This window comes from Corylus avellana, chromosome ca4 (assembly GCF_901000735.1).
Source record: "Corylus avellana chromosome ca4, CavTom2PMs-1.0".
In the NCBI taxonomy this organism is placed as follows: domain Eukaryota; kingdom Viridiplantae; phylum Streptophyta; class Magnoliopsida; order Fagales; family Betulaceae; genus Corylus; species Corylus avellana.
In genome coordinates, this window is record NC_081544.1 from 33,577,624 (window position 1) to 33,596,208 (window position 18,585).

The 18,585-nt window shown below is 35.9% G+C and overlaps 2 protein-coding genes across 2 annotated transcripts; one reads left to right on the forward strand and one right to left on the reverse strand.

Annotated features, from left to right (window-relative positions):
* Nucleotides 1–1,640: 1,640 nt before the first annotated feature.
* LOC132177654 (xyloglucan O-acetyltransferase 1) lies at nucleotides 1,641–3,532 on the reverse strand. The gene is made up of 2 exons (XM_059590070.1): nucleotides 3,145–3,532; nucleotides 1,641–3,043 (listed from the first exon to the last, which is right to left on the reverse strand). The coding sequence occupies exons 1-2, from the start codon at nucleotides 3,368–3,370 to the stop codon at nucleotides 1,935–1,937; spliced, it is 1,335 nt and encodes a 444-aa protein (XP_059446053.1). The 5' UTR covers nucleotides 3,371–3,532; the 3' UTR covers nucleotides 1,641–1,934.
* A 6,711-nt stretch (nucleotides 3,533–10,243) lies between these two features.
* Nucleotides 10,244–14,285, forward strand: LOC132177829 (uncharacterized). Its single transcript, XM_059590296.1, has 5 exons — nucleotides 10,244–10,414; nucleotides 10,537–10,697; nucleotides 10,824–10,904; nucleotides 13,721–13,844; nucleotides 13,963–14,285. The coding sequence occupies exons 1-5, from the start codon at nucleotides 10,283–10,285 to the stop codon at nucleotides 14,008–14,010; spliced, it is 546 nt and encodes a 181-aa protein (XP_059446279.1). The 5' UTR covers nucleotides 10,244–10,282; the 3' UTR covers nucleotides 14,011–14,285.
* Nucleotides 14,286–18,585: the final 4,300 nt, after the last annotated feature.

Below are 18,585 nucleotides of genomic sequence, written 5' to 3' on the forward strand. Positions count from 1 at the left end.
TGCCCTTGTTAATGGAGGTCGTCGAAAGCTGCCCAGTTGTCAATGGACGATCATAGGCAGTCATCCCTCATAAAAAGGGTGGTTGTGGACTATCTCCGATTTTTTTTTTTAAAAAAAAAAAAATAGTAAATTTGTAATTTTATAAGGATTTCATAACAAAAAATAAAAATAAAAAATTGATAAAACATTCACATATTTGGATTGAATGTGAATGAGCCAAAAATAGAAACTTAGCAGGGCCCAAACGTAAAAAAGTTAAATCAGCATTTTTCTCTTACTATTATATAATTATATTAACTAGTTTCATCCATTCATTAGCATTTTTAACCTCCTATATTTATAGAATGTCATGCAACTCTTTATGTTTCTCTTTTTAACCTCTATAAAAGTTATTACTTTCCATAAAGATAACCAAGTGTAGAGATGATCACACTTGTTATGGTGTGATCATTCCTTAAAACACATCATCTTCTACTTGATCACACTATAACATTACCGTCATTACGTGATAAACTTAGTTAAATATGATTACCTTAGTACCAATAACTCTTCCATGCTAACTCCCATATTTGACACTTCAGTATTTGTGTCGGGTCGTAACAGACGTATATATGTGTACATTTTGTCAACACTTTACTTGACCGCACCTTTTAGCATATGTAACTTTGTGTTTATTTACATTAATCGACGACTCCAACCGAACACAAGTCCATGTGTCAGACATGCACGGAAAATAAAATTCCCATGTAACTACACACCCCGTAGATTTTTTTTTTTTTTTTTGTTTACTTATCAAAAAAGAAATTAGCTTTGAAAGGATTTTGTTCTCGAGAGGAATAGCGGTGGCACAATGAGGAGCATGTGGCATGTGGCATGTAGTGATAGCGAAGGCTATTATTGTCCATTTCAAAAGTGGTCTGCAGGCTGCTGCTCTCTTCCTTGCTAAAGGTAAAATAAAGCAGCTTTGGATCCCTAGAGGCTAGAGCTACCAACTTCTGAACTAACGACCGGGCCCCTCAAAGATTGAAATAGAAAAAAAGATGGTTTTGTTTTGACTTTATGCAGGATCGATGCTGATTGTTACCTACAAGCTTCCTTTGAATTAAAGGTTATGTAAAGAATGAATCTCAATATCATCAACTCAAATCTCTTGTAATTGGATATAGAAAATCACTTGGAAAATGTACGGAGTATAACTCTTTACAAATTCATGGGTTGAAAAGTATCATGTGGACAGTAGCGTTCATTTGTGATTATATGGTAATATTTGGAAAAAAAAAAAAAATGATGATAGTATAATATTTTATTCAGTGTTGACATCTACATGAAACTTGTTTGAAGAAATCATAGTTAATGAAGGGTCTTACCTGCTCCTGATTTGATCAATTCAGCTCACCTAATAGCTGGGTTTTGTCCAAAATTGAATACTTCCTCTGATAGCAACTAATAGTAAAAAAGATAGGGTTTCATATTTCAAAAGCAGAGCAGCTAGGAAAAGATGAAAGTTGAAGCAAGATAGAAGAAATCTGCATGCAAACAAACTCCTCAGAAGACAAAACTGAAGGGTTCAAGGCTAGCAAGTAGCAAGCACTAGCTTGTTGCTGGGTGGGGATGTGGCCAAACTTCACATTCTGGATCCATACAGAAACACTGATCTTCATAAATTACCCAACAACTTTCACATTCAAAAACATTTATACATTTACACAGAATGACAGAATGACAGAATGACAGAATAAACAATCTTCCAAAAAAATCGTTATCTTTGGTCCCATTACATGATATCTCTCTCTTCTCAATTAACTTCACCAATTGTCTCTCTCCTCATCTCTCATTTTCTATCCTTCTGTAGGAGAAACCAATGATTTCTCCCCTCTTCTCTCAGCACCAAAGATAAACAGCATTGCCAATTTGATATAGCAAATAGCAATAACTCATTCTCCTCTCTTTGATGGACCCTCCCATTTCTTCAACACTTGCAGCAAAATTTCATTCCATGTGTCTACGGGCCCCGGCAAGCACCAATGCACACAATCGTTCTGCACACGTTCTGCCACCCCATAAGCAAATGGAAAAGGATGCATGTATGGCCCCGGGTGACCATCCGGCCGCATTAACGACAACTTGGTCACGTCCAGCGCCTCCACTCTATACCCTGCAAATTGCTTAGCATTCTCCTGTGCCGCTTCCACTTCTTCCACCTCAATTTTTCTCATCTCTGCATTCATTCCTTCAAGCTGCTTCTCACTCTCGTTGTAAGGCTCTTTCTTTGGACAAGCTCCGGCCTTATCCCAATCACCTTCGAAATGGGAAGGCGAAAATGTGGTCACAATTACATCGATTCCATTACCATTAGATTTAGAGCCTCTCCTTTCAGTTATGGTCTTAAGGGTAGTCCTTAAACTCTTCCTTAAAACATCATAAAACCCAATCTCTGTGTGATTGAGACCAGGGCAGTAATGGCAGCCTAAAACTGAATCACCCTCGAAGTACACCGCCGGGTGCAGAAACCAATGCCCAATTGAAAAAACAATCATGTCTATATGATCCAACTCACTTGCCCACCTTTCATCAACTCGATCTAAATACAATTTATTGTAATTAGGCTCTTGTTGCGATTTTTCAACACCTTTTACGAGAAAGGGTGACCAGTAAACTGATAGATTTGCATTACGAGAAGGGAAATTCCACCTACGAAATTTGTTCTCCTCGCTGTCACGGTAGACAAGGTTTGGCACAGAGGCAGTGGCTAGCATGCAGAGAAGGGATTCTAATTGGTTCCTAGCCATGGAGTCACCCACAAATGCTATATGCTTGTTGCTAATGAGTTGAAGAAAAGTGTTTGGTTCAAACCTTGGTAGGCCGCATTTCTTGGGCTTCCACCTCCAATGGAGGTAGTCCAGGTCTGGTCTGCCATGGCTGATGCAATTCTGGCCATCCTTGATGGCACCGCATGTTGTTCCATTGTATAAAGGGCCCGACTTGTCATGGACCCATTTGCCGATGGTGTAGTCACATGGAGTGTCATCAGCTCTTTCCTGTTCTGCACAACATATAGAGCCTTTTTCAGTAATAAATCGCAAAACCCAACAAATATTTGAGTGTTTTTCAACCAAAAAAAAAAGAGTGCGTGCGTGCGTGTACCTTTAGAAGAAGAAATATGAGTCGGAGAAGCGGAGGAGGTGATGGCTATGGAGGAGGTACTTGGAAGCTGGTCGGTGGAAGATTGAGGGAGTTGGAGAGGGTAAAAGTAAAGGCGAAAGATGGCTAAGGGGAAGATAGCATAGATGGTCCACGGTAAGAGCTTCCTGGTGAGGGAGTGCAGTTGGTCTTTGAAAGGACTTGCTGCCCCAACACCCATTGATTTCATTGGTGTTCTTCTTCTCCTCCTTCCTGCTTTTTCTCTATCCTTAATTATCTCTGTTTTCTGGAGTGTTTCAGAGGTGAGAAGGCTGAGCAAGACACCAAAAAAATTAGTACTTTTTCTCTCTTGGGTTGGCGGAGTGAGAGAGAGAAAGAGAGAGGGGTTGCGTTTTGTTTGTGGTGCGTGACACAGTAAAGTCACATCGAGTCCAGTAATTTTAGCCAAAGCTTTGGCGTTGACTGCTGTTTTTTCTAGATATTGATGCCTGTTACAGCAACATGTGGTACTCTAGCAAAACCCTTCTTTTTTTTTTTTTTTCTTTTTTTTTTTTTATTTTTGTGGTGGGCAAGGTATATGGCCGCCCTATACGGTTTGATTAATGGGGACCTGGGGCTGGGGTTAGTTGCCACCATTAAGGGCAGGTCGAAACCCAAAAGTACCCATATGTTGATGGGACATAAAGCATGTAACTCCGGCTTTGCAAGGGCAAAATCGTCTTTGAGATACAAATTAGTGCTCCCCATCACCCCCAATTATTTCTGTCAATTTGTAATCAACATCCAAAGGAAAAAGCCAGAGTACTAATATCCAATTAGAAAGCGCCTCGTGGTTCGTAGACATCAAAGGACATCCCGATTAATCTAAGATTATAGGAAGTCGGTGAGCCGGTTGTCTCAAGCCTCCGTATTACTCTCAAGTCTTTCTATTTAAATCCCTATAATCACTTGCCCAAATAAGGGGGATATTATAGGGCGGCTATGGCGGAGTTGTAAATTATAGTGTTATAATTGTTTTTCTATTATTATTCTTTTCACTGTCCTTATTTATTGTCATTACCATTGGCGAAGTTGTCACAATCCTCACTCACAAAATCATTGTTATTATTATTATTAAACTTTATTGAATTACTATTTATTTTAAAAAAAATTTAAGCTAATATAAGATAATTGATTTAATTGTTTAATTAATTATTTTATTTAATCATATATTTGCAATAGATTTGATTGTTGGATGCACATCACCCATCTATTAGTATTGTTGAACACACAACTACTATTATCGTTGGACACACAACGTGCATCCACGCATCCACCATTATGGTAGACGTACAAAGTACATTCATCATTTTTGTTGGATGCGTAGCGCACATCTTCCATAATTACAGGGTATGCATCTATTACTATTGATGAGTTCGCTTCTACCATTACTGATGAATGTGCAATTACTATTACTATTGAACATGGCATAATTATCATTGTAGAACTCATTAATTTGTGCGCTTTTACCATTATTAATGAATGCACAATTATAATTACTGTTGAACTTGGAATTGTTATCATTGTTGAACTTATCAATATTGTATTATGACAAATGGAACATCCATTATCATTATTATCGAGTATATACTTAGTATTCAAATGCGGTTAAAATGTTAATGTGGAGAGTTTGTCAAAAACTTCGACCTACCAAAATGAATTTATTGAGAAGTGGGGTCGTCCAAGATGCACAATGTCCAATTTATGGGAGGGATGAAGAAATGGTCAAGTGCATCTTATGGAGTTGTCCATCAGACAATATGTTTGGAGTTGTGGTCCAACAAAATTGCAAAAATGCATTGATGAGGGGCTCACTTGTTTTCATGTGTAGAAAAGATGAGTTTACCGCGATGATAGCCTGAAAATATATGGATTCAGAGGAACAATGTAGCGCATGGGGTGAATTCTCTCGTCTTAAGCAAGTATCTCGAGAAGTTATTGTCTCTCTTGATGAATTTAGGAGAGTAAACGAAAAGGAGCATGAAGTGTAGGGTCCTCCTCAAGTAGACACACCAATGCTTTGGTAAAAGCCTTCCACAAGTATGTTTAAAATTAATTGGAACGTAGTTGTAGATAAGGGGCTAGAGCATATAAGAATTAACTTCCTTTCGTAGTACACCTACTCCAAGGGGAATTCGAATCCCCATTGGACTTATCGTACGAGACCATGTGCAAATAGTTCTAGTAGCATGTAGTTTGACAAAAAGAAAAGAAAAAAATGTTGATAGAACCTACTGTTGATAAATCTCTAATATCATTACAAGCCATTATCAAAGATGAAGATCTTCTTGACATTAGAGTGGAAGGCTATAAGGCTTATTTGTTTAGGATAGCTTAAGATGTTAAACCCATTTGTCTTAAACAAATAGACCTTGCAAACTCTTATTTTTAGGCGATTGGAATTCTTTGAAATTATAATAACCTAATATGGTTGCATTTATGTATATGAACTCACCACGGTTAGATTCCATCACAAATTGATGGATGATGATGTGATATTGGGTCCATGATGATGATGAACGTAACCAGGAAAAAAGAATTAACAAGGTTAGCCGCATGATCATGTTGGCGTTTTGTACACAATGCAGCGATATTGTATATTGAGGACGCCACAGAATTCTCGCTATCATGAACATGACCTCTTACCTAAAAGGCGAAGAAGTCTTGCTGTCATAAATAAGGCCTCCAACCTAAAAGCACGAGGAAAAGCCACTAGAGTCAGACAAACCAATCACAATCATCTTGTGAAAGCAATTCATTATTTATATATATGTACACACTCTCATACGCATACTTTATACGAGTATAAATTTATTGAAATTAGTGACAGTATAGAGAGTAATATTTGAATACCAATGGTTGGTCAAGTAGACTAGCGGAGTGAATCAATGTTCACGGAGCAGGACCTTAACATATTTTGGGGTACGGTACAGTAAGGTACGGAGTATTTTGAGATTTTTCAAAATACGTTCATACAATTAGGGTTTTCTAATATATTTGTTATATTGTAACCCTGAATCATTAATAGTAAAATATAGTCGCACTTTTTGTGAACGTAGGCACATTGCCGAACCACGTAAATTTGTGTCTCAACTATTTCTTTTTCAATTTCATATTATTCATTATTGGTGTGCACGATAACAACTTTTATTTTATTTCTACATTTATGTGGTTACAAAACTTTGCTCAAAATTAAGCTGGACCATTAAAGTGACATGTATTCTTAAAGTATGCTAGAAATTGATGATGGTGTTGTCACATCAAAATAGTGAAATAATAATGGGATCAAAATGTAGTTTCGAATATTACTCGTGTTAAAAATGCACGTGAGAACCAATACTTTTTATATATAAAAAATTGCATGCGAAAATTACATGTTTGAAGAATATATATCAATTTAATATAATGGGTTTGAGAAATTTTCTCCAGGCGAATTCGGAGGAAAATGTGAACGTTATATTCAAGAAGTAAGTCGATGGAAATAAGTTACATGGGACAGATCTAAGATTCAAATTAATAGATAATATCAATTAATAATTAAAGAGAGTTATGGAGGGCAACTGGCAAGTGTTTTCAAGCACCATAGTATATATATATATTCACCATTTCTTTTAATTAAAGCAAGCTCTTAGACTTATTAATATAAGAATATCACATTGATAGTGGAAAATCCAGAGGACAAAGAGGAAGAGAAATGCCATTTTGGAGTTCATTTACACTGGAATGAGGAAATTTAGTGTTATCAGAGAAGGAATCATTTGGGTTAATTGGTTTTGGAGGTATGCAAAAGCATCAAATTAAGTTGTCTCTGCAAGATTCTCTCGGCGATCTTGGTATCTAGCTTGATTTATCTTGTATTTAGCTGTCAGCTTAGCAGATTCACAAGATAATATATCTACTAATCATCAAATTATATGCAACTATACAAGTAGTTTATGCATGTTACGTACATATAATATAATATAGATCCAACAAAATCTCCTTTTCAAGAGCCCCTCATTGTTGAATATCTTTCTGAGAAACTTTAGCATATACGAAATCAACTTAAGAACATTATATACAACACATATAGGCATGGGCATCCTCCAAATTTGTGGAGGCCATTTTGCATTTCATATATATATATATATATATATATATATATATATATATATATATTTGTTTACTTGATAATTAAACTTAGTTCTTTAAAAAAAACAGCATTCTTAATCTTAATTAAGCATCCAATAAGTTAATCAAACACTTTACCATTGAGGTTTGAAATTCCCATAATTGTATTAGACTCATATGTCTCATCCGCACATGGAAATTCGAATAAAATGGAAGGGAACGGCCTATGGGCAGTGAACGTTGTGGTGGCCAGCTCAGTTTCCCATTCATTATTATTATTCTTATTTTTATACTTGCACCAATTTCAACTAAAAACTACTAATTAACGGTACAAAAGCAAAGATGTGTAAAAAGATACATTATGTATATATACAAATCATACTATACAAATCACCTTCACCTTCTCCGGCCTCTCCACCACCTTGCCACCGCGCCGGCGCGTGGCCTCCATGTGCCTGTGCATGGATCCTACTCTCCAGCTCGTGCTCCACATGCGCCAATCAGTGTGCTCAAGCTGCCACGCCTCCGTTGGTGCTATTGTAGCTGGTCTTTTTGTTGTATTTTTGTATTTTATTTTGTTTTTTTTGTTGCTGTAGTCGGCAGGTTTGAATTTATGTCTCCCTATTTTTCTTTAGATATATTCAGTAGCGGAGACTTTTGCTTTAAAGAAGGTGTTGGTGCCTCTCTCTCCTTCTATTATTGTTTAATGTTACAACAGTGTCTTTTCTGCTTCAACTTCCTTTGGGTGGTTGTTGTAGGTTCATAGTAGGGGTTCAAATGAGTCGTTTGTCCCTATCTGTTCCTCTTTTACTTCTGAAACCGCTTTATGCGGCCTACTTAAGAGGTCCGTGACACTTGTTTGTCCAATTTCTTACATTTTATATATAATTTTATAATGTATTTTTCGTTTTAGAACTGATGTTCAAAAGTCCACTCATTTTTCGGTGTTTTGATCCATTGTACCATTTCCTTAATTATTTTAATTAGGAAAAACCGAAAAAAAATAATTGTGTCAGGTAGGAGGACCATTGTACCAACCCCTACTCTAAGTTAGGATAATTATTCGGCAAGTCCAATGGCCAAATTGAATTATCTTAGTTAAACCTTAAATTGATGGGTTTTTTTTTTTTTTTTTTTTTTTTTTGGAATAATTGTGTTCTTAATACAGGAGTAAAATTGAGTGAGACATTCCATGAATACAACACGTACGACAGACAGGCATCAAGCAAGCATGTCTAATATAAAATTACAAATAAAACCTTATCATCGGTCGTGGATCCCACACATGGCCTCGTTGCATTTTTTAGTTTTTTGAGTTTTCCCCATCTTCTGAATCTGAAACCACCAATGATGCGTTTATTTTCCAGCTCACCCAAATTAGCCCAATAGAACGACAGCAAATCCTGCCATCTGGACGCCATGATCGTTGTTCATACAGCCCAACCACAATGATTACAGAAAGAAAGCAAATGCCGGTGAGCGTGCACAGAACAACGATCTTAAACTTCTTATTGAAGATCGGACGGTGACCATAATTCAATCTAAATCTAATGCATTTATGAGCAGGGAGGGGATGTATTATGTACATCCCACAACATTTTAAACTCGGATTTTTGACCGTCCATATACTACAAAATCCAAAATATTCCACGCTTATAAAAAAAAAACGTATGAAATTAGAGAAAAAAAAAAGGGATTGTAAACAAAACATTATTTTATTTTTGCCAGAAGTTGGTGTATTCACGAGAGCACCGACCACTTCGGTATCGTCCATCTATGTGGTTGGTTGGTATTGTGGACCCCATCTTCTATTTGTGGATGGATTTTGGCTTTGATTCAGTTTAATTTAACCTACACAAATTAGGTTTTTAAGGAGTAGCTCAATCGACTGTGAACCACCCTTCATGAAGCAGAGGTCACTAGTTCGAATTTCTCTTCCCAATTTCCTTGTGTGGACATGTAAAAAAAAAAAAAAAAAAGCCTATACAAATTAGAAGGCCTCCAGAAAAAAAAAATAAAAAAATGATCGATACATTTTATTTTATTTTTATTTTTTTACATGTCCCCATAAAAGAGGGAAGAGGGATCCGAACTAGTAACCTCCAATTCATTAGGCGTAGTCCTAGCCGATTGAGCTACTTCTTGGGTGATACATTTTAATTTTTAAATATTTTGTGTTGTCCGGTAAAATACTAGAAAACCATTTTCACATCTCAAATACGAGTTAATTAAATGAATTTTCAAATTTAGTTCTTACTACTAACATATTACAATTTTTTTCTAAAAAATAAATTCAAAACATTTTGCAAAAAATATTATATATATATATGAGTAATACTATATATTACACTCCTATCCCACCTCCATTCCATATGGCTAATGGGATAGCTATTGATTTATTTATTTTATTTTTAACAAGAGTTAATGGACACTGTCACACAAGCTCAATAGTATGAAGGTATAGTATATAGCATTTCTCATTAAATATTCCATAACATGTTTTTTGACATGTCCGCATAAGGGGAGGGAAAGGGGGAGACATATTTGAATTAGTGACTTCCGCTTCATAAAGCGTGGTCTATAGCCGATTGATGACTTCGTGTCATGTATTTTAAGTGACTGGCATGAACAACCACTTAAAACATGTTACTATTCTCAACTAATATAAAATGAATGTGATAAATGAGCGAAAAGTAACCTGAAGCGAGCAACTATCAATGTCAAGTTTGAGCCCATCTCACTGTCAAACAAAAAAAAAAAAAAAAAAGTTGAAGCCCATCTCTCCCCTCCGTATACCATTTGGTTTGATGAGGCTCTATACAACGGTCTCCTTCCTCAACCCAAACCAAGCCCACCAACGACAAACTTGACCCAACCCAATAGGCAAAGGAAGGGAACATAGAAAGCCCAAAATGTCACAAATAAACCCACAATAGTAGAGAACAATAAAACATTGAATTATTTAACAGAGAGGCAGCTGAAGCAGAAGCAGATGGCCATGGATGGAAGCGCCAACCCTGAGGACTTCGTGGTGGGCTGCCTGCTCTCCATCAAGACCACCTTAGGCGACGAGTTCGAAGGCCAGGTCATCACCTTCGACCGCTTCTCCAACATCCTCGTCCTTCATATCCTTCCAACCGCCCTAATTATGTTTTTTTTGCTAACCCTAGAAAGCTAAACAAAAACAAAATTTTGAGGTTCACTGTTATTCTTTTTTGTTCTTCTTTAACATTTGTTGGGTGCGAACAAGAGGGTTCGAAGCAGGGAACTCGCAGGAATATAAGGCTGTTGAAGGCCAACTATATAAAAGAGTGGTCTTTATTGGGCCAAGCAGAAGACCCACTTGATATCAAAAAGTGTTATCTTGATCTTAATAGTCTGCAAGCTCGAGAAGATTCGGCCATTCGGTGGGTTTTATTTATTTATTTTATAGCATTTTGCATTACAACCTCATTTGGGATTTTTTTTTTTCTTGTGTATTTCTTGCTGATTTTGTTGACGAATAATGATTTGTTTGATGAGGTTGATTGCAGACAGGCAGAGGCAGATGCTGAGAGGATAGGCGTGGGTGTCACCAGCGAGGCCCAGAACATTTTCGACGCCTTGTCCAAAACGTAAGTGCCAGCCCTCGTAATCTGAAGATTATGCAATTTATTACTATAATTCGTATTTTGTTACTAGTACACTTTTATGTGCTTCAAGGAGAGTTGGTCAGTTACTAAACTTGGCATTTTAGAGTACCTGAACAGTTATTATTGCAATTTGCATCACTGGTATTATATTGTCACGAATTCAATAGGGTTGAAGTCTTACTATAGACGCACTTTATTCTGTTAAAAGTCTTGTAACTGAAGAATCTGTGGTCTGCCAAAAGAAAATAAAAAAAGAAAGTAAGAGGTGGAATTTGTGATGATTTTATAAGTAAAAGGGCAATGGAGACTGAAGTAGATGTCTATTTGAAATATTCATTTTGTGAATCGGAGGAGATGAAGTCTATGCATATGTAACCGTTTTGTAGAAAGTAAATCTCTAATTTTGTTGAAGTATGACTATGCCCTTAGTACCCTACTCTATGAGAAAAACAAAGAGATAAGACCAACATCAACTTGCATTTTTTATTCTCCATTTCAAAAAATGTTATCATATTTCTTTCCTTTGGAAACGCTAGACACCCCATATTGTTCATGTCGTTGAAAACAGCCTGTGAGCCTTTTATCAGTCTTGGCAATATCTAACAAATCTCTAATTGAAAACAATAGCCAAAATGTCCAAAACGATGTAACAACACAAGAACAGGTGGTCAATCGTCTCTTCTTACACATTATTTATTACCACGTATCTGTTAACATGGTTTCTTAAAATTGATCAGAAATTGGGAGTTATTTTTCTATCAAATATTAATTTATGTGAGCCTAGCTTTATGGACTCTGTAGGTGTCTTTTCACTGGGAGAAATTTTCATTGACCTGTGTTTCTGAAACTTGGAAGTGTGGGAAACTGGAAGGCATATCATGACTTATGTGACTTTAAGTGTTAAGCTTTTTGTTCTGTAAGCAAATAGTAAATGTTGGCTAGTGGACACCTAAATATTACAAAATAACCACTGAGGGTGGTTTTCTTTATATGGACGGCGGCTCTAAGTAAAATATTAATATTGGATAACTTACGTAGAAGGAATATTATAGTGACTGAATGGTGTTACATGTGCAAGCATGGTGGAGAGTCGATCAATCATTTATTCCTACATTGTCAGGTGGCTACCGAGATTTGGAGTGCAATTTTTCAACTATTTGGGGTTGTGTGGGTCATGCCTTGCAGGGTGAGTGAGTGTTTGGGAAGTTGAAGGGGAAGGGGACAAATGGGAAATCATATTGCGTTGCACATATGGAGACTAGCACCATTGTGCATGATGTGGTATGTTTGGAGAGAACGGAATGCTCGAAGCTTTGACGATTGTGAGCGAGAATTGGTTCATTTGAAGAAGTTGGTGCTACAAACGCTGTTTTCATGGAACGTGGCTTGGCCTATTCCAACTACTTCTACTTTTTTCTGAATTTCTAGATTTATGCTCTTCTTTCTCTACGGAATAGGGGTCTCTTGTATGTTCCCTGTGTACCTGGGTTGCGCTCCTCTGCGCGTTGCTTAAATATACATTATTTATAAAAAAAAATATATATTACAAAATAACCCGACTTTTGCCATGATAATTTGAGTTATTTAATGCCAAAGATAACTGTGGCTATTATGGTTAAAGATTGATATATGTGAACCCCCTCTCTCTCAATGTGGCAAGATGCTAGAGGGAGAAGAGCAAGATGCAGTCGGTATGATTTACACTACAATTAATTTTGGGATGATTTTTTATGCTTTTTGACTGGTGGTTGTCTGCCGTCAGTATGGATGCTAACAACTCTAGACTCCAATATTATGACCAGCTTCCTAAAAGAGACGAATGCCGAATCGGTTTTTCTGATTCATCATTAGTATTTGGTTTCAGTTCTAATCAGGAATTTGTCCCTTTGATCTTAGGCTATCGGTGTTGCTGGCAATAGTTCTTGGAAGAGATTTTGTTCACACTTGGGTAGCCTTCTATTGTATTAATACAAAGTTTGGTGACTCAAGTGTTATGGTGAAAGTTGTTGAAATAATTTTTTTGGGGTGGGGTGGGGCAACTTTGTTTGTATTGCCAAAGCAGAGTTTGGGAGGAAAAATCTCAATATGGTCATAACGTTTAGCACCTTCACTTGAAGTGGCCATTCTCAAAATTTAAACCCATGCTCCTGTCCTTGATAACCTGAGACCTTTAACATGCAGTAAAATTGTTTTATTGCAATTGCTTAATCGTATTTAGGTAATCGTTTAAATTTTCTTTTCCTTTTCTTTTGTTTGTAAGATTTGAACTAGAAGTCTAGAGGATGGTTCTCTTGTGCTTAATATGGTGTATTTGGAGTGAATGCAATACTCCAAATTTTGAAGATTGTGAGAGATCGGTGATTGAATAAAAAGCTATTATATTTAAATCTCTCTATGTTTAGATGGTTACTTACAACAGTTCTCTCTTTTCTAATTTCCTAGAATTTCTGGATTTGTGTTGTTTTACTCCATAGTTCTCTCTTGTAAAATACAAATTTAGTGACCCTTGACTATAGTTTGTAGAACTTTTTGAGACATTGACGTCGTTTGCATGTCAGATGACTGCAAAGCCAAAATTTTACTGACTTTTATATGTAGTTTGTAAATTGCACAGCATTGATTTTGATTTCATTAGTTGTTCAGTGACCTCATAGTTTCGCTTGAATTCTTTTTTCTACTTTCTAGTTATGATGTAAAACTCCGTTCAGAGTTGCCATCCACTTTTTTTCTTAAAAAAAAGTTTGCCAGAAATTAGATTATCGATTTCTCTGCCACTGATTGCATTGGTATTTTATCAGGCTTCCAGTGCGCTGGGATACGACTGCCATAGTGGTCATGAATGAGGTGCGTGTTAGCAGTCCATATCTCCCTGAATCTGTTAGTGGAGGAACTCCTGCTGCCAACGACAGGGTGAAGAAAGTGGTAAGACACTCCAGGATTCCTATATTTGATTATCCTTGTAACTTTTTAGGGGAATTATATACATAATAATCTTTTTAGTTAATCAATCATTATTGATTTTGATCTTTTTCCATTCTAGCTTGAGTTAGAGAGGAAGAGGCTGCAATCTCGCGGACCAGGTCAGTGATAATTACGCATTTGACTCTACGAGAGCTTGAAAAAGTGGGTTTGTGGGATGAAGCTTGATGGGTAGGTTACTTGTACCCAGCCTTGTGAGAGAAACCTGTAATCTATTTTCCCTGACACTTTGATGCTGATTCCATCAAGGACTTTCATATTTCTATATTTCTCATCTGTACTTATTCTTTCATTTTGCCATCTCTGGCTCTTCAGTTTCGTGATGCAGTTTGTCTGACAGTTCGAGATTTATTTCTAATATTAGAGCATTCATATCGAGCTCTCTACAGTAAAGTTTGTCAAAAAACCACCTCAATCCGGCTCAATACTCTTAACCAATTTGTAAAACAGGGGAATTTGTTTACTTCATTCTCATCTCTAACGCAGGATCCTAAAAGTAGAGCTAGACAGCTAGTTATGGTCATTTTTACAAGCCACGAGTCTTCTAGCTTTTGGGCTTTTTTGACTAAATAATTGAAGGAAACGATAAAAGAAAAGAAACGACAAGAAATTGGTCATTGTAGTTGGCATAAATTACAAATTATAAATTACTCCTTGTGGTATAAAAAATAATTTATAGGTCCGCAAAGCATGCCAAAATAATAATTTACTTCATAAAATCAATTTTTATTAAGTAACTTAGCAAAATCTGTCATTTTGTCACATTATACTCAATAAAAATGTAACATATGTTATTATTAATTTCTAAATTTCAGAAATAACAATTAAGATTTTTCACATCATTTTATTATACCACTTAAGATTACACATCAGCCCTCACTCCACGTCATACAACTACAGTAAATTAACCTTATTCCCAAAGTTTTACCTTTTGCATAACCCTCCCTTATCTTCATCTTCGCTAGCCGTTTCATAAAATACGATTGTCAAATTCTTGGAAAATGCACACAAATCGTGGTTAGGAAAATGAAAATGAGGGAGGGTTACGCACGGAATAAAATTTTGGGGATATAAGAGATTATGTTAATTTACTAGAGTAGTATGACGAGACAAAGTAACGGATTTTGTTAAGTTACTTAACGAAAATTGATTTTAAGAAGTAAATTGTTATTTTGGCCTATCTTGAGAACTTATAAATTATTTTTTATACCACAGGAGGTGATTTATAATTTAGGCCAATTACATAGACTTATAAATTATTTGTTATACCATATAGAGTTATTTGTAATTTAGGCCAACTACATAGACCTATAAATTATTTGTTATACGATATAGAGTGATTTGTAATTTAGACCAACTATGTAGACCAATTTTACATTATCCCTAATAATAATGACATGAAAACACTTTATCTCTTTTTCTTTTTTTCTTTTTTTTCTTTTGTTTTTTTTTTTACGGGGAGAAGTGACGTGGTTGGTGGAATTCTGGATCTGAAAAAATGCGGGACCCAGGTTTAGTCGAAAGTTCGGCTTTAGCCCAAAAAAGAAAAAAGGAAAGCGGGCCATGTGCCGAAATGGACGATGGGACTCTCCCATCCCTAGTCAACATGCCTTGGCCATAAGACAAGGCTTGTAAACTCAAATACCCCACAACTCAGTAAGTAAAATAATTGGCTAAGAAGCAATTCTCATAGATTTGATGATGCATCTTATGTTTCCTTTAATTCCAAAGCCATCATTTCATATTACTTTCACACCATTACCATCAAATCCCTCGTGAAATGGACATCATTAACTCCGCATAATTTCACAATCAAATCATTCCTCAAATCTACATCATAAACACAGCCGGAGAGTGAGAGAAAGAGCCGGGCTTAGAGGGCTCGGCGTTCCGGAAAAATGGGTTCCGCATCTTAAGTTGTCTAAGGCAACCGGGCTCCCAATCACTCTCTCATTTTAAGTCCAAATTTTTTCAAAATTCAAAAGAATAATTAGTGCTTGATATGTTAATTGTTATTGAGACAATCAATCAGCTTTGTGGCCAACACCATCATCATAAGAGCTTCCATTGTATTAAACAGTGAAGAGAAGTATTCAAATAAATTGGGAGGCCTTGTTTATTTGGTTTTGAATTTTGACTTGAATTTGGGCCACGGCGTCAAAAGAGAAGAGAAGTATTCAAAAGAAGATGTAGCCGAAAGAGACTTTAAAGTGCTTTTAGAAAAGAAAGATACAAGTATTTCTACATCCAGAAAAAACGTAACAAATTTTCTATGGGTTCACAGAGCCACCGTGCTTCCCAAGCCTCGCTCCTCCTTCCTTTATCCCACGCGTTTACGATTTTACTCTTTATATCCATATTTCATAAAAGGAATTTAACGAATTATGTGCCAGGTGTTCGGGGATGCAACATATAACCAGTAAGACACTACCACCACATGTTCATTATTATTATTATTATTATTATTTTGATATGTCCACACAAGAGGGGACGAAAAATTCGAACTAGTGACATTCGCTTCATAAAGCGTGGTTTCCAGCCAATTGAACTACCCATTAAAGACCACATCTCCATCATTGCCAATATCAACATTTCACTTTAAATATTAAAAATAAAAATTAGAAAAAAAATTGAAAGTAATTATCGGGTCACGAAACCACCTACTCGTGGCCGGGGTGGGCGCGGATTGCAACCCCTAGTGGGGGAGATCCCACCTTGACCTTGCAATCTAACAATCAACTTTTTTTATTTATTTATTTTTATTTTTAAGAAAAATGTAAAATCCGTTCATATAGTTACACTGATTTGCAATAAATTTTATGTGGTATAAAAAAGTTGTAAGAACTTTAAGTTGTATGCAAAAATAACAAATAAATCATTGCACTAAACTTTCCATCTAAATATTTTTGGCAAAAACCATAAAAAAAAAAAAGAAAAAAAAAAGGAGGTATTGTGGGTAACTGTTGACATGTGTCATAATGTAATTGGTGCTGACATAGCATTTAATGATTTTAATCAAAAAATTAGACCGAAGTTAGATGTGGGGACTTATTTGTTATTTGTGCATATTAGGAAAAACTTTTAGAACAGTTTTATATAGAATCCATTTATTCTTTGACCAAATACAAGAATTGTAAGGACCGCTTTCTGTCACTTTTTAAAAATTAGATATAGTTGCTTAACAAATGCCTAAATTCAACTTTTGAAAAACCTAATTATATTATAATATATCATGTTATAAAAGTTATTTTGTAAAATTTGTTTGTAGGTCTAACATTTTTTATTAATCCTATTTTTAAAATAATGTACTTTTACAGTCTGGCCTGAAAAAAAAATTAGGGCCATAGCCAACAGCCCATAGGGTCTCTTTAACCGTTATCTCTTTGTTTCATTCTATTCTTTTCTAAAGTAGATCAATTTACTATTCTTGTCATTATGCTTTGGGGTTAGCGAAAGCAAAGCGTGGAACCCTTTGGAATAAAACCCTTTTTTAGTTACTTGAACGGAAGAAGCAAAGTTGTAGTACAATTGAAGCCTCACCAAGTACGTGCGAATGTGAATCCAAAGAAATCGAAAGCAACGTGACCATTTTGCATCGATAAATACATAATCCTAAATTTTTTAATTAATTTTTATTTTTACAACTTCTTATTTATTTTTAGGAGTAATTACCTTTTCTCTATCAACTACAATGCCTTGATATTTTTTCTATGAACTATTAAGTGTGACAACCGACCCTATAAACTATTATTTTGTGTCCAAAACTCACATTTTGTACCAAAAACTTTAATTTCGTCGGTCAAAGACGTTAACTCAAACGGTCTATTCGTCACTTTACCCCATAAATTACAACGCATTGTCATTTTGATCGTCTAAATTAATATTTTTGACTGTAAGAATAAAAATTTTGGACACAAAATAGTAGTTCATAAGGTCAACTGTCATAATTGATATAGCTCATGAAACCAAAGTAAAAATGCATTGTAATTCCTGAAAAAAAAAAAAATAATAATTACTCCTTATTTTTAGGTATGTATACAAGACTCATAAATACACGTCTCAAATATTCATTCCTTTTTGGTAAGCACGTAGATCCACAGACGCCATGGTGGCATGCAGAATGTTGCAAGTGTGTCAAGCTGCACACTAGCTACAACGCCACGTCACGTGCTCAGAGCTTGCGGGACGAATTAATTGTGGAAGCTTCTGCACGAAACAAAATACACACACAATTTGTGCAAATCTTTGTGTAGACGCAAATTTGAGTGTGAGTAGAAGGACTCCAAGTTTACCCTGGACGTATGGCTTCCAGGTTGTACAAGACGTGTCGAGACAAAATGGGGGGTATACGTTTCACACTAGTTGAGAAGCAATGGGGATTGATCAGTTCATCCTTGCTGCAACCAAATCTACTTAGAAAGAAAAGAAAAAAACAAGCAAATCTAAAAACCTCTTTATCGTTTTCTTCAAACTAGTTACAGTAAAAGACAACGTTGCTGTGGTAACTGGAAGACGAGGTAATAGAACAAAAGCTCTTGATTTTTAGCTGTCCTAGCTCAAATTTAAGTAATAAAATAAAAAAGCAGGTAATTAGATTGGTTAAGGTGACGGTGGAGAAGCCTTTATGCCAACTTTATCTTTAAGTGATTGAAGAAAGAAGGCAGACCCATAATAAAGAAATTGC